The sequence below is a fragment of the Periplaneta americana genome, chromosome 11, assembly GCF_040183065.1.
Source record: "Periplaneta americana isolate PAMFEO1 chromosome 11, P.americana_PAMFEO1_priV1, whole genome shotgun sequence".
NCBI lineage: Eukaryota > Metazoa > Arthropoda > Insecta > Blattodea > Blattidae > Periplaneta > Periplaneta americana.
The window spans coordinates 7,371,405-7,386,028 of NC_091127.1; the positions used below are offsets into that span (position 1 = coordinate 7,371,405).

At 37.6% G+C, this 14,624-nt stretch overlaps 1 protein-coding gene across 3 annotated transcripts in view; it reads right to left on the reverse strand.

Moving 5' to 3' along the window:
• LOC138708747 (talin-1-like) overlaps positions 1 to 14,624 on the reverse strand; it is an 86,809-nt gene that overhangs the window by 63,511 nt on the left and 8,674 nt on the right. For all 3 annotated transcript variants that reach the window (XM_069838883.1, XM_069838884.1, XM_069838885.1), the window contains exons 5-9: positions 10,846 to 11,010; positions 8,900 to 9,339; positions 6,087 to 6,421; positions 4,439 to 4,530; positions 412 to 500 (exon numbers count right to left, since the gene is read on the reverse strand). In XM_069838883.1, the coding sequence (XP_069694984.1) occupies positions 412 to 500; positions 4,439 to 4,530; positions 6,087 to 6,421; positions 8,900 to 9,339; positions 10,846 to 11,010 (1,121 nt within the window). The remainder of the gene's footprint in view (positions 1 to 411; positions 501 to 4,438; positions 4,531 to 6,086; positions 6,422 to 8,899; positions 9,340 to 10,845; positions 11,011 to 14,624) is intronic.

Sequence of the window (14,624 nt, forward strand, 5' to 3'; positions counted from 1 at the left end):
ACTCAACATGCAACCATTAGAAGAAAAAATTACAGAATACAGAAACAGATGGCTTGAACACATTTCTCGTATGGAAGCTGGCCAGACACCCCAAGAAATGCTGAAATACCACCCTCAAGGACGACGACGACCTGGACGTCCACAGAAACGTCTATTGGATCCTGTATAGCTGGAACCGAAACAGGCCAACAATGGCCTAATTTCATGCCTGGAATATGATGATGATGACAAAAATTTATGGTATGAAGCTGCCATCTCAAGGTGAAGTGGTGCACTAAAAGTACCATACTGCGAAACTCTGGAATTATACAGGAACAGTAGATAACATGATCAAGAAATATGTTTTACTTTTATAAAGAAAGAACCTAATACACAAAATGCATGCAAACTATTTCAAAATGTAGTTCTTACCGTGGACAGTCCATGGGCCAGGTTTGCCCGCCCACTCGTGGTGGTATGCTGTGCATCTCCCATGTGCCCTAACCCAAGTGGCCGGTTTCCTGAAATATAAAGCAGTGGCATGTACAGAGCGTTTAGAACACAAGAACAAGAGCGTCATTGCATTTTTTATAAGCCCTTATAAATTATATATATGAAAATTTAGTAATAATAATTTTATTATTATGAAATTTGTATTTTATTTAAGAGTTTAATATTTCAATCAACTTCAACTGCTAGAATGTGAATGAGGAATTCCGAACTTCTTCAGAGGGAGAAGAGAATGTGGGGAAACCGTGAAGAATCAGTTTATTGGATATGAAGGAATGCTAGTAAACACATAAATAAATACAGTATGTATACTGAAAGAAAATCTGAGACTTCTGTTAAGAGTCACAATAAGTACACCAATTTTACTATGTCCAAATTTTAACATCAGAGACCAATACTGTCGCATAACAGAACCAACAAAGACATCTCAAGGTTTCTGGTTTTTCAGGAAATTAATTTAATTAATATATTATTATTATTTGAAGGATTCGTAACAAGCTGTTTTTTACGGCGATGGATTGTTAGCCCTTCGCCCAACCCCCAAGCTGGAGGACCACCCCTCATCGGGAGGAAATTAAACACAGAATAAATATGGGAAATGCCTGTTATTATTCGGTTGAAAAGCTTTTATCATCCAGTCTGCAGTCAAAAAATCTGAAAGTTAAAATTTATAAAACAGTTATATTACGGTTGTTCTTTATGGTTGTGAAACTTGGACCCTCACTTTGAGAGAGGAACATAGGTTAAGGGTGTTTGAGAATAAGGTTCTTAGGAAAATATTTGGGGCTAAAAGGGATGAAGTTACAGGAGAATGGAGGAAGTTACACAACACAGAACTGCACGCATTGTATTCTTCACCTGACATAATTAGGAACATTAAATCCAGACGTTTGAGATGGGCAGGGCATGTAGCACGTATGGGCGAATCCAGAAATGCATATAGAGTGTTAGTTGGGAGGCCGGAAGGAAAAAGAACTTTAGGGAGGCCGAGACGTAGATGGGAAGATAATATTAAAATGGATTTGAGGGAGGTGGGATATGATGATAGAAAATGGATTAATCTTGCTCAGGATAGGGACCAATGGCAGGCTTATGTGAGGGCGGCAATGAACCTCCTGGTTCCTTAAAAGCCAGTAAGTAAGTAAGTAAGTATTATTATTATTTATATTTCTATGTTTTAGTTTTTATTAAATCAAATTTCTATTCGAAAAATTTTAACATATTCTTCAATTAATCACATAGGATGAATGAGTTAACAAATGAAAAAAAGCCAAAACAGAAAAACCTATAGATAAAATACTTGTTATTAAACCTACCTGGCTTAAAGTAGATAGAGCAATCATTTTCTTTATTTCATACTCAAAATTAGGAAACTTAGGCAAGGAAATGAACAATAATTTTGTCTGGAGCCCTGTCATTCAAGGACAGAATCCCTTTCACGTATCATATATTTATGGCATTCAGCTTTATTCCACTTCCAAAGGAAGCCAAAATAAGAATCTTATCGTCCTGGGATGGAGATGAACTCGCAAACCTCGGATCCGATGGCAAACTTGATAACTGCTAGGTCAATATGACGTTAAGGATGGAACAATCAAGTGTTCGGTCGGCAGAGACTACATAATTGTAAAAAGTGTGTGACAACTGTAAACCATGAAGACATGTTGCTGTGAAATCATTTGAAAGCCATTTATTCTATTAACCACGAATGGCACAGCCAACTCTTATACAGAAACATGTATGACATATTTATGATTAAAAGACTGCGACTTAATTAAATGCAAAAAAAGTGTTAGACCAATACGTGAACTTCATTTCTGAAGAACTAAAAAAAAATGAAGACAAAAAGTATGCCAGAAGTGGCGAGTGGACAGAGGGGAATAGTTCTTCCTTTATGTCTATGAATTCTCTATCCTTTTCTTTTCTGATGGCGTTGCAACATTAATTCTTCGTATCCTGTTGCCATGACTTCATTTCTCGTATAACAGCTACACTGACAGAATCATTTGAAGTTGTGGCGAAGAGAAAACGAGCATGATAGCCCATGCTGACGTGACAACATCTGAAGTGATGAAACGTAGTGATGCATTGTCCATTTTCTCCAACTATGATAAAAGAGGAGAAAAGAAGGCAGAAACTTTGATTTGAATCAAAGCTTATGAAGAAAAATGAGGCAAAGCCAGTCCATGTGGGATATCACTCTGTCCAGTTCCACTTCTAGTTAGTCCTATTATAAGTCATGTTATTTGATTCTTTGAAAATAGTTTTCTTACAGAGAGTAGTTTGAAGGAAGAAAGCAACTTGAACATTACCGAATCAGGTGGATCAAGGGACAAGATTTATTTTATTTTATTATATTTCACTCACTCACTCACTCACTCACTCACTCATTCTGGCTCAGTTAAGCCCATCAGACCTTCTCTTCCACTCAGCTAGAAACAAAAGAATACAGTAATGTAAAAATAGATGAATAATTTCAAAAATAAAAATAATAAAAAACGCAATATTAAAATAGATAAAACTAATTAAACAACTCTCTAAAAACATTATAAATAGTCAAGTGCTAAGAACAGAAGATAATTAAATACGAAATAAAATTCAATTAGAATTTTTTTCTCGAAGAACATTAGGACTATGCATTAGTAAGCCCTAAGTCAGTCATGTCAATTGATGCCCATAGGTGCAAGCGCGCGCTTTAGAGCTCAGGAGAGCCTGAGCGCTTTACAGCCGAAAGGAAAGAGACAGACGAAAGAGGTGGTATATGCCGCTTGGTCGAGCTATATACAGGGATGGCCAGCACTGGTTCAATAGATAAAGGAAAGAGAACTTATTAAACTGTATCCATGTTAATTTTTAGATTTGTCTGAGAAGTATAAGTGCATTATAAGAATGTAAGTTTTAATTTTAATGGTCTTTCTTTGGGATATCACTTTCTTTATAAATGATGTGTTTCATCCATTTAGTACAGTACAGTTGTACTACTATGGAATTTATGTGAATATTTCTTCTTAATCTCTGTTATGTTATTAACATTTAAAACACAACTGCAATATTAAGAAATTGGTATTAGTACTTTTGTTTTACAGACAATACTGGGTGTTCATTTCAAAGTGTGTCATGACGTCACTGTTGTTGGGTCACCGATTTGAAGCGAGTTTCAGCTTATATGTTAGAGAAGTTGCCTATTATTTAAGGCGTTCTTCAATCTGAACTTGAGAACGTGTACGGTATAACTTGAACGTCGTAGCAACAGATGGCGGTCTGTACGGTCTGTGTGCTACCATAACCTCTTTCGAACTGTGTTTTGCGCCGGCAAGTCGTACGCAGGGTATTTGTTATCATCGGTTGCGTACGGTAACATTCCACAACACAAATCAAATGCTCCGTGTCCATGTTGACCGTCGAAGTTAATGTCAACAAATACGTAAGTAATCGTCTTAACCCTCTCCCCATATCCCGACAGTACGTATTTCCAAACAGTTCACATTCCTGCCACTACCGGCGTTACCGTACGTATCGGCACGTACTCTTCAGAATGAACGCCGTACTTGCTAGCCAACTTCTCTGCCTCTTAGATTATACACCTGAGCTGCGGAAGTGTAGGAAGATTGAATTCTCTAGGCTCATCAGCTAGCCACATGACGGCATACAGCGAGCCAAGACACATTTTGAACTGAACACCCAGTATAGATAATATCAAACACAAAGAAGCCATATAAAAAGAACGACATAAAATTTCACGTTCTGTTTGAAATTTGTGCACCACTGTTTTCTTAATCCAACAGGTTGCTTATTCATACACACAACCTTCCCTGTTTCCATACTTAGCGCTTGCTGCCCGCGCACGACGTCAAGGTCAGAAAAATGCTCTTGCTTTGACATCACTGCCCTAAGTGAAATTCTGTAATGGTAAGATACTCGTAGTATGTCTTCTTTGGCCTGAACTCACCCTCTACTCCTGCATGCATCGAGACTCTCTTCGCCAAAGACTCGGTATTCACTGAACTGCGGTTGCTGGTCTCGTGCTGCATGATGTTCGCCCTGCAACATTATTACCACAGCAGTGTAGCAGGTATAGCATTTAAAACTGTCTTCTTGCAGCCTAAAAAATCCTGCCACAATAAAGAAAGCTGATCCTTAGATAGTCTGTGATAGTGAATGGTTCTTGTATATATCAACATGCTTAACACCCATTAACTGAAGAACTACCACCAAATACCTTACTATAATAATACCGGACAGCTGTATACTAGTAGCATTGGCGTGAGTGCGAAATATCGCGGACCTGACATCTAGCGGAGCGGGATGGAATTACGTCCACATATACAAATATTAACATAGCAGGATTCAGACTATTGTTTAAAACGTGAGTTACTATAGTCCCGTCGCTCTAATTTCCGGCAGCCAATCGCGTTGCAGGTCGGCTACATTTAAATGTGTGCGTCTTGTGATTCGCTGATGAAGACGTTATTCATTTCTTAAGGCTCGATAAATATTTAATATAATCGCCCGCCATTTTGGCTCTTTCTTTGGCAATCGCAGAAAGCACGCAACGACGTTATTTGCCGCTCAATTATTTGCTGAATTACATTGCGTTTGATTTATTATTATAGGAGCTACGACATGATAATGTTTAACGGTGTGGCAAATAGATTCCTCGTATGGTAGCTCGGCAACGAAAGAACAAAAATGTCGAACGATACTATCTACCTAGACTTTATAGAGCCTTCACTTCCTAAGACGTAAGCAAAGAGGAGGAGTCACGCCGGGAATAACAGCGTCGCGACTATGTGGAATAATATATGAAACGCTTAAGAAAAGTTGATTAATATTTAATGTAAAATTATTATCTTATATCAAAGCTGCATATTATGAGAAATATTACATACTTCATATTACTTTCCGTAATTAAAATTGTTACATATTTTTTCTTTGTTTTAGTGAGACAAAATCAATTCTGATATTAGGAATGAATTTACAATAATGCTTTATATACGCATTGCTGGCAACTGCAAAGATAAAATTGCTAGTAATCTGATGCTTGTAATAATTAGTAAAGGCACGTGGACAACAATAAAACTTAATTTGATAAAACCTTAAAATTTCCGATACATTTTAACTCTATTCATTTATTAGGTCTAGATAAAAAAGCCAATTTGTTTTTTTCTATCAACACAAAGACCAAGGAATTAGGCCTACTAAAGAATGTTGTTGACTCACGTTTTATGATCCCTCGGAAATCGAAAGCACGATTTGGAGCAATTTGTAATGCTGTAATTGTAGCAATTATAAACAGCACATAGACACCCTGACATTTTAACACAGCACTAATTAATAAAACTATTAACTAGCCCAGCAACAATATACATTGCAGTCGATTAAAGCTTGTTTCACGAGTAGCACCACACCGGCCGCCTAGGTAGCAGCACCAGCGTCGTTCGCACGTAAAATTACTAGCTGTCCGGTATTGTTATAGTAAGGTATTTGCTACTACGGCTGCTTCGAAAGTAGGGTTCCTATTTTATGTCTTACAAGTGTGGCACCAACACCCGTTCTCACTTAATGCCCACTGACGTTACCCAGCGCTCAAGATGTACCTGTGTCTCATGACGGTGTCCTCCACCATGGTGGAGCCCTCGTCGCCTTCGGTGCCGAGGTGATCTTTGGCCTGCTGTTTCTTGAGGATGATGTCGATGTATCCCGAGATGAGCTGTACGATCTGCTCGCCCTCTGTCGTCTGCACAGAGTAATACTGATCTGAGTAGTCTCCGAAGTCCAGGGTGAACGTGTTGGGCGATGCACCCCAACGCCGCACTGTTGTCAACGGCCATGTCTTCAGGATTTCCTTCGTGTTCTCGTCCAGGCGCAGTACTGATTCCTTGGTCACGCCCAACAGCCGTGGCGCCAGCTTGTTCTTACCCTTCATCTTTTCCTGCAGTACATAGTACAGATTTCAATTCATCGAAGATACAGCACAGTGTCATTAAATATAGGACTGGGAAAATCGATCTCTAGTAGCAAAATATGATTTTTGTAACATATGAAACTTCATTTGTCCCAACATTTGGTGACGGGGATAATGGTTTCTTCGTCAGAATGATCACTGAGGATCTACTATGCCGCACCTCTAACAGCCCGCGCAGGAAGTTGGCCGCCAGTAACCCGCCATTTTCTCGCCTTACGTCATAATAATGTCTCTGTAAAACATAATTTAATTCCCCTGCAGGCAGCTCTGAACTCATCTACAGCCTGCATAATCCGTTTACCTTCTCATGTAGGCCTCACCACAGCTCTTCAACCTCGATCCCACGAGCTACCATGAAACCAGACAAGAGCCCACGATACATAGCACTACCACCAGGAACTAATGACCACATACCATGATGTCCAAGTTCGGTGGCGACCTGCAGCCGAATCTACATCAGAGCAAGTCCGAAATATTAGAAAGAAACGGAGATGATAATGAAAGAGGGGGAGTGTAATTATGATAGCGAAATGAATCCGAGGTCCAACGTCGAAAGTTACCCAGCAATTCCGCTTCAATTGGTCGAGGGGAAAACATCCAAAAAACCTCAACCAGAGAACTTTTTCCAACTATAGTCCCGTCGCTCTAATTTCCGGCAGCCAATCGCGTTGCAGGTCGGCTACATTTAAACGTGTGCGTCTTGTGATTCACCGATGAAGACGTTATTCATTTCTTAAGGCTCGATAAATACTTAATATAATCGCCCGCCATTTTGGCTCTTTCGTTGGCGTTCGCAGAAAGCACACGAAGACATTATTTTCTGCTCAATTATTTGCTGAATTACAGTGCGTTTGATTTATTATCATAGGAGCTACGACATGACAATGTTTAACGGTATGCAAATAGATCCCTCGTATGGTAGCTCGGCAACGAAAGAACAAAAATGGCGAACGATACTACCTACTGTCTTCCTCCGACGAGTTTAGCGCTGGGACCTGAGGTATTCTTGCCATCAGTGCGGGGGGGGGGTTGCAGGTAGATTCTTTTGTTACTACAGACAAGCCGAGCGGAGTGGGAAGTATTAATCGTCCAAAAATATGCAGTCTTCAGTTCGTAGTAGTGTGTTAATATTTCATATACATATTGTTTACCTACGCCTATGTGATTTTGTTATTAATATATTAAATATATTGTTGCAATTTTTGCTCAAACATCTCCCTGATGTTAGCTATGTTAATATTATATGAATTACTCATATTAAATATTTCACCGTTAAAAGTCATTTTTAAGGAAACATGCTGTGGAAAAGTTTTTGGTTTTATTCTATTGGAATTTTAGAATATGTGTGATTGGTATCGTGAAAACATATTCCTATAATGTCATGTGAAAATCATTTGTTGGTGATATCTTAAAACACAAATAAAGTAGTTTTACTTCTCAAGTGAGTTCAGCAGTACAGTATATTTAAATTGATTACTTTGCAAATTTAATTCAATTCTACTAATCACTAAATTTTATAGTATGATCCTTCTTTTCATTTATATTATTGTAGTTTTATTATGATTCTTCTTTTTATTTATTTTATTGTATTTGTATTTCTGGTGGTGTGATGGCCTTAACTTCACCAGAATAAATAAATAATAAATAAATAAATAAATAAATAAATAAATAAATAAATAAATAAATAAATAAAATTTTCTACAATACTTTCCTTCTCTGAACACGTAAATACGAATGGTTGTATCTCTATCTCGCCAAAAATACGTTATGAAACTAATAGGCATACTGCTCTCGTAAACTGGGCGAATGTTTTCAGTATGATTGTACTTCCTTCCAGACTGCCGCTGTCACTGTCCCCTCCCACTCCAGTACCGCGCTAGACTATTCGGAACCGCATTCCTCTCAGCACTAAACTCCTCAGAGGATGACAGTACCTAGACTTTATAGAGCCTTGACTTCCTAAGACGTAAGCAAAGAGGAGGAGTCACGCCGGGAATAACAGCGTCGCGACTAATAGGATTTGAACTAAGCCAGGTCATTGTACGGTCAGGCATACTAACCATTACTCCACAGCGGTTGACCACTCACTCAGAAATGGAATTTAATATTTTCATCCCAGGATATGCTACATTACAGTGTGGGACTCAGTTCATCGGCCCTAGCTGGAGGAGAACGACACAGGGGAAGCTGGGAGTGGGGATGTAGAGGAACTGATTAGAGGAGTTGACAGGCTGAAGATGTGACCAGTCAGCTACTGCAGGCGTTAATACAGATATAGTGACTCGTTAATGTTTTTATGAAGCGTGTACTGCAGAGTCATCAGGGCGGAAGTGACGTGCTTTGAAAGCTTTGGAGTGAGTAACAGTTGACACATTCCTTTTGCATTCTTCACAAGGCCGGTGAGGTGAGTCCCATATAATACTACCAAATCTGAAAGCAACCAACCTTGACAAGGAAGAACGTCACGCCGTATGTCTTGAGGGCGCGCGCAGTCTTCGTGTAAAGGGCCTTGGCGTCGATCTCGGAGAGTCCCGCGTGTTTCTTATGCTCGAAGAACACCTTCTTCTCGATGTTCTTCATCTTGACGTAGGACTGCGGCAGGAACTCCTTGAGGTCCAGGAAGCCGGGGCGGTGCTTGGTGTCGTCGTGGTCGCCGAACTGCACGTGGCACTGGATGCCGGCGAACTCGCACGCCTTCTCCTGCGTCACGGGGTGCGTGCCACCCAGGATGGCGTCGCGTGCCTGCACGTACAGCAGGTTCAGCTCCACGGGGTCCCGCGAGTCGATGTTCTGGTCTGAGAAGAAGTATTTGCGGAGGAGCAGCACCGTCTCGCTCTCGTCGACGCCCTGCTCGCGCAGCGTCTTGGTGGGGTCGATCCAGTTCACTGCACAGTCATTCGTTTTGCCTTATAAAATGTGCATGCGGGCTATTCCATCTCAAATCGACCGAAATATAGAGAAAAGTGACCTTGCAAATTTAAATACAATGAAACTTTTTCTGTCCGCTGACAACTGTGATACAATGCTTTGTGCAAAGTTTGAGGCATCAGAACTTCATAGTGTTTAAATTAAAAATACTTAAATTTGTCGTATTTTCATAAAATTAGCAACTTTAAACTGTTGTAGCTCCGAAACCCTTTCACCCAATGATCAAAATCATGGTTTATTTTGATGCCGAGAAATTAAAGTTTATATTGACATGTAAACAGTTTTTCTTACTTTTTATGGAAATGGAGAAATTTACATTTTTCTTCATTAAGACGCCTTTGCCCACGAAAAAATATTAAAAAAAAAATAAATATATAGTTAGATTCCGCATTGAAAGTACAAATAAACACATATCTTTTACCGGTGCACCGTTGATAAGAAAGTATTGAAAATAACAAATAAAGAAAATAAATAGTACGCGCGTGAAGTAACCAGCTGACTGAGAGGCGGGAACTAGCCGAGGCAAGTAAGGCCAGGAGACAAACACGTGATGTATCGTCTAGTAGCGCATAGCTGGGCTAGCTTTATCACAAGTTTTCATAAACAAAGGAGTAAAATGACGCCCAACGCTCGCTTATCTTCAGCTCTCGGCCAGTGCGTGCGGTACTGCGCCGTTCAAGTCTAGGCGTGTGAAAATAATTTATTTAATACCCTCGAAACTTATTGGCGTACCACTAAGCAAACAATGCCGAATCCCTCTTAATAATGCAAGGTTTTTTCTCAATATTTTTTACATTTTTACAAATTGGCAAAAAGCCTCAAAGTAAGTAAAATCAGATTATCTGTCTTCTTAACATAACCTACCAAATGTCAGCTTCAAAATGAGCTCCCGTTCAATATACTGCAGTAAATGGTTCCAGAGTTCTGAGCGCTGAAAGAGGTTTGTTTTTATAAAATACGCTAAATTTGTCGCTCAATAGTACGAAAACCGTTTGACTTTCGATAGTATATTTTTGAAAATGCACTGTCCTCAGCACCTTGTATTAACAGGGAAAATTTAGAGTATTAAAAAATGCGAGGTTTTTTATTGATCGATTTTTTATTGGGTTATTTTACGACGCTGTATCAATATCTAGGCTATTTAGCGTCTGAATGAAATGAAGGTGATAATGCCGGTGAAATGAGTCCGGGGTCCAACACCGAAAGTTACCCAGCATTTGCTCGTATTGGGTTGAGGGAAAACCCCGGAAAAAACCTCAACCAGGTAACTTGCCCCGACCAGGATTGGAACCCGGGTCACCTAGTTTCACGGCCAGACGCGCTGACCGTTACTCCACAGGTGTGGACGTAATTGAAGAAAGTTAAGGAGGAATAAAAGCTGGAAGTAGCCTACTGATGGACGGCGTGACAACAACATTATTTTCGGTACCACGGATGTTTCGATTATGTAAGCCTTGGCTCACCTTCGTCGTCGGTCCTGATCTTCTTGCGCAACTGGTCCATCTTAGAGTCGCGCTCCTTGTCCTCCTTCTTGCGTTTCAGGGTGAGCGTGCCGAAGTAGGGCTTGTTCTCCTGCTCCTCCTCCTGGTTCTCGCGCACCAGGCCGTACTCGTCGTGGTTCGTAATGCCTGCCAAGTAAACACAAACACCCACATATTAATGTTCAGCGGACTAAGGCCCATTCACAATGAAAATTAAACATAACCGTAACATAAACACAGAAGTTTGCGCCCAGGCTACCAAATGGGATCATTCACAATGATTCACATAATCTATACTAATAATCAGGGAAAGGATTTATATGTAAATACATATTTACTTATAAAGCTAATATAATTTATATTTTGCATTATCTTTATGTTTCACAATGTGTAGGGTTGAAAAATCCTACTTTTATTTTCCATATTTTTCCATATTTTAGAGTTTAGTACATATTTTCGTTAATTTCCATATATTTTCCATATTTCATATAAAACAGTCCATATTATATTAGGTTTAACAATAAAACAAAACAAAATTTCATTAACTTTTAAAAATACATTTCAACAATAGAGATTTAAACACATGTTCAGTAATCCCTTTAACATCAGAGTTATTTGAAAATTAGCAGTCCTATCAACAATGGGAAAGTAAGTTACAAAACTGTATTAATTTAATTTAAAATTTTTAACAGACTTCAGTTGTGCAGCTCAACAGTTAAATGCCAGTCAGAGTACACATAGGTTCAGTTTTGTAAATCATACTATAAAGACGGTAAATATGCCAAAAGTACGTCATTCAGTCAATTTAAAATCAAAACTAACAAGTTACATTTCAGAATTTAAAGAAGATGGTTTATCAACTGACAATAAAATATTATTTTGTAATTTGTGTCAGTGTGCAGTATCATCTACACAAAAGTTCCTGGTGCAACAACACATTACAACTAGTAAACATCAGGCCAACAAACAACTAAATTCCAAGCAGAGACAATTGTTTTTAACACAACCAACAACATCGAATGTAAGATCTGAGTTTAACATCGACCTGTGCCGTTCTCTCATCTCTGCTGATATTCCTCTCTACAAACTAAAGAATAAGGTCTTCAGGGAATTCCTTGAAAAATATACTCAACATACAATCCCGGATGAGTCAACACTTAGGAAGACGTATGCTCCATCCATCTACGATGAGACAATACAGAAGATAAGAGATGAAATTAAAGATAGTTCAATTTGGGTTTCCATTGATGAGACTCCCGACAAAGAAGGTAGACTTGTTGGTAATGTAGTTATCGGTTTGTTAAGTGAACAATATTCTGAACGAATTCTTTTACATTGTGATGTTCTAGAAAAGCGCAATAACAAAACTATAGTTAAACTGTTCAACGAAGCTATGGGTATCCTGTGGCCAAAGGGTATTATGTACGATAATGTGTTATTCTTTATTAGCGATGCTGCCCCTTATATGGTCAAAGCTGGACAAGCATTATCTGTTGTATATCCTAAATTGACTCATTTTACTTGTGTGGCGCATGCATTTCATCGTGTGGCAGAAGTGGTCAGAGACAATTTCCCTAAAGTAGATTTGTTGATTTCATCAGTGAAAAAAGTATTTCTCAAAGCTCCCAGTAGAGTTAACGTGTTGAAAGAAATGTACCCTGAAATTCCATTGCCACCAAAGCCAATTTTAACTAGATGGGGTACATGGCTAGAAGCAGTTGAATATTATGCCGAACATATAGACTCTATTAACAATGTTCTCCTTGCATTGGACTCTGAAGATGCAGTCTCAATTGATACTGCGAAAACAGTTACCTGTGACATAAGTGTGAAGAATGACTTAGCTCACATTCAGCATACATTTTCATGCATCATAAAAACGCTCAAAAGTCTCCAAAATAGGCACCTTTCACTATCTGAAAGTTTTGAAATTATAAATAGTACTGTGGAACAACTGAATCGTGGTAGAGGTAAAGTTGCAGATGCAGTAAGAGCTAAGGTGGACACTGTACTTTCAAAAAACCCTGGATATGAAGAACTACAAAAGGTTGTTGCTGTGATGAGTGGTGAATCAACAGTGAAGATTAACTTGGACTTATCCCCAGCAGACATTGTGAAATTGAATTATGTACCAGTTACTTCTTGTGACGTCGAACGCTCTTTTAGTCAGTATAAATCTATCCTCAGAGACAATAGAAGAAGATTCACTTTTCAGCACTTGAAAGAAATGTTTGTAACCTATTGTTATGGTAACAGACAATAAAAATTGTGTTTTGTTGAAACTACATTGGAAGATAAGGTACCTCCATTATATTTTTTGTTTAGTTTGATTAAAATGTACCAATATTTAACATACATAGTCATTTTTTTATAATTTTAAGTCCATATTTAATTCCATATTTTGGTAAAAATCCATATTTAATTCCATATTTTGGTAAAAATAACTACATATATATTTACATATTTCATATATTTTTAGTCCATATAAATCCGTTCCCTGCTAATAATAAATCTGTAGCCGAAATTTTTCTGGTAATTTTCGATTTTCCAAAAATAATTGGTCCTAACATATATAATTAACCACCGAAAATCGCTTTTTTTTTTTTTAATTTTTGTTTATATGTCAGTCTGTATGTTTGTTACCTTTTCACACAATAATGGCTGAACGGATTTCGATGAAAATTGGAGTATAAATTAAGTTCGTTGTAACTTAGATTTTAGGCTATATGGCATTCAAAATACTTTATTTAAAAGGGCGGTTATAAGGGGACCTGAATTAAATAAATCTAAATATCTCGCTTAATATTGATTTTTGTGAAAAATGTTACATAATAAAAGTTTCTTTAAAAATCATTTCCGATAAGTTTTATTCTTTGTAAAATTTTGATAGGCCTGATATTTAATGAGATAAATGAGTTTTAAAATTAAAATAATTGCCATCTAAGGCCGTATAATGACATAAAAAACAAATGAATTCGTCTATAAGGGGCCTTGGACAACAATCGAAAGCTATGAAAGATTGCCTACAGAGAATGTTTCTGTGTTTGTATGAAGTAATATCGGAAGCTAAATTAACCGATTTGTATAATTAATTATTATTTCACCATTGGAAAGTGTAGTTTCTCTAGATGGACAAAATGCTATAATGTTATCACAGTAACTCCTGAGTGAATCGAGGACAGGTAAGATTAAAATAGCTTCTTATGCACAAAGAAAACTTGATAGGCATTCGTTTCCTGTATTTCCTAAAATAATATTTATGACCAAATGAGTGATCTTTGGATCAAAATGATCGCATTTCAATTTTCTTAATACAATTTAAGTAACTTAATAAACGATTTATCCTTCTATCAAACACGAATGTTCCCTGGATCAAATGTCCTATTTTAATTATGTAATTACTTTATATTTATTTCTAACGGGTGCAGCGGAGCTCATGGGTACGGCTAGTAGTAATAATAATAATAATAATAATAATAATAATAATAATAATAATAATAATAATGGTTTATTTTAACTGGCAGAGTTAAGGCCATTCGGCCTTCTCTTCCACTCAACCAGCATGATAGAAAATTACTACAATGCTATGAATATAACATAATTAATACAATACAATTTAAAGCAATACAATACTACAATACAAGACAATATAATACATAATTAATATAATACAATGACAATTATTTTCATCTTCACAACACCAATAAAATAATTATGTAATAATAATAATAATAATAATAATAATAATAATAATAATAATA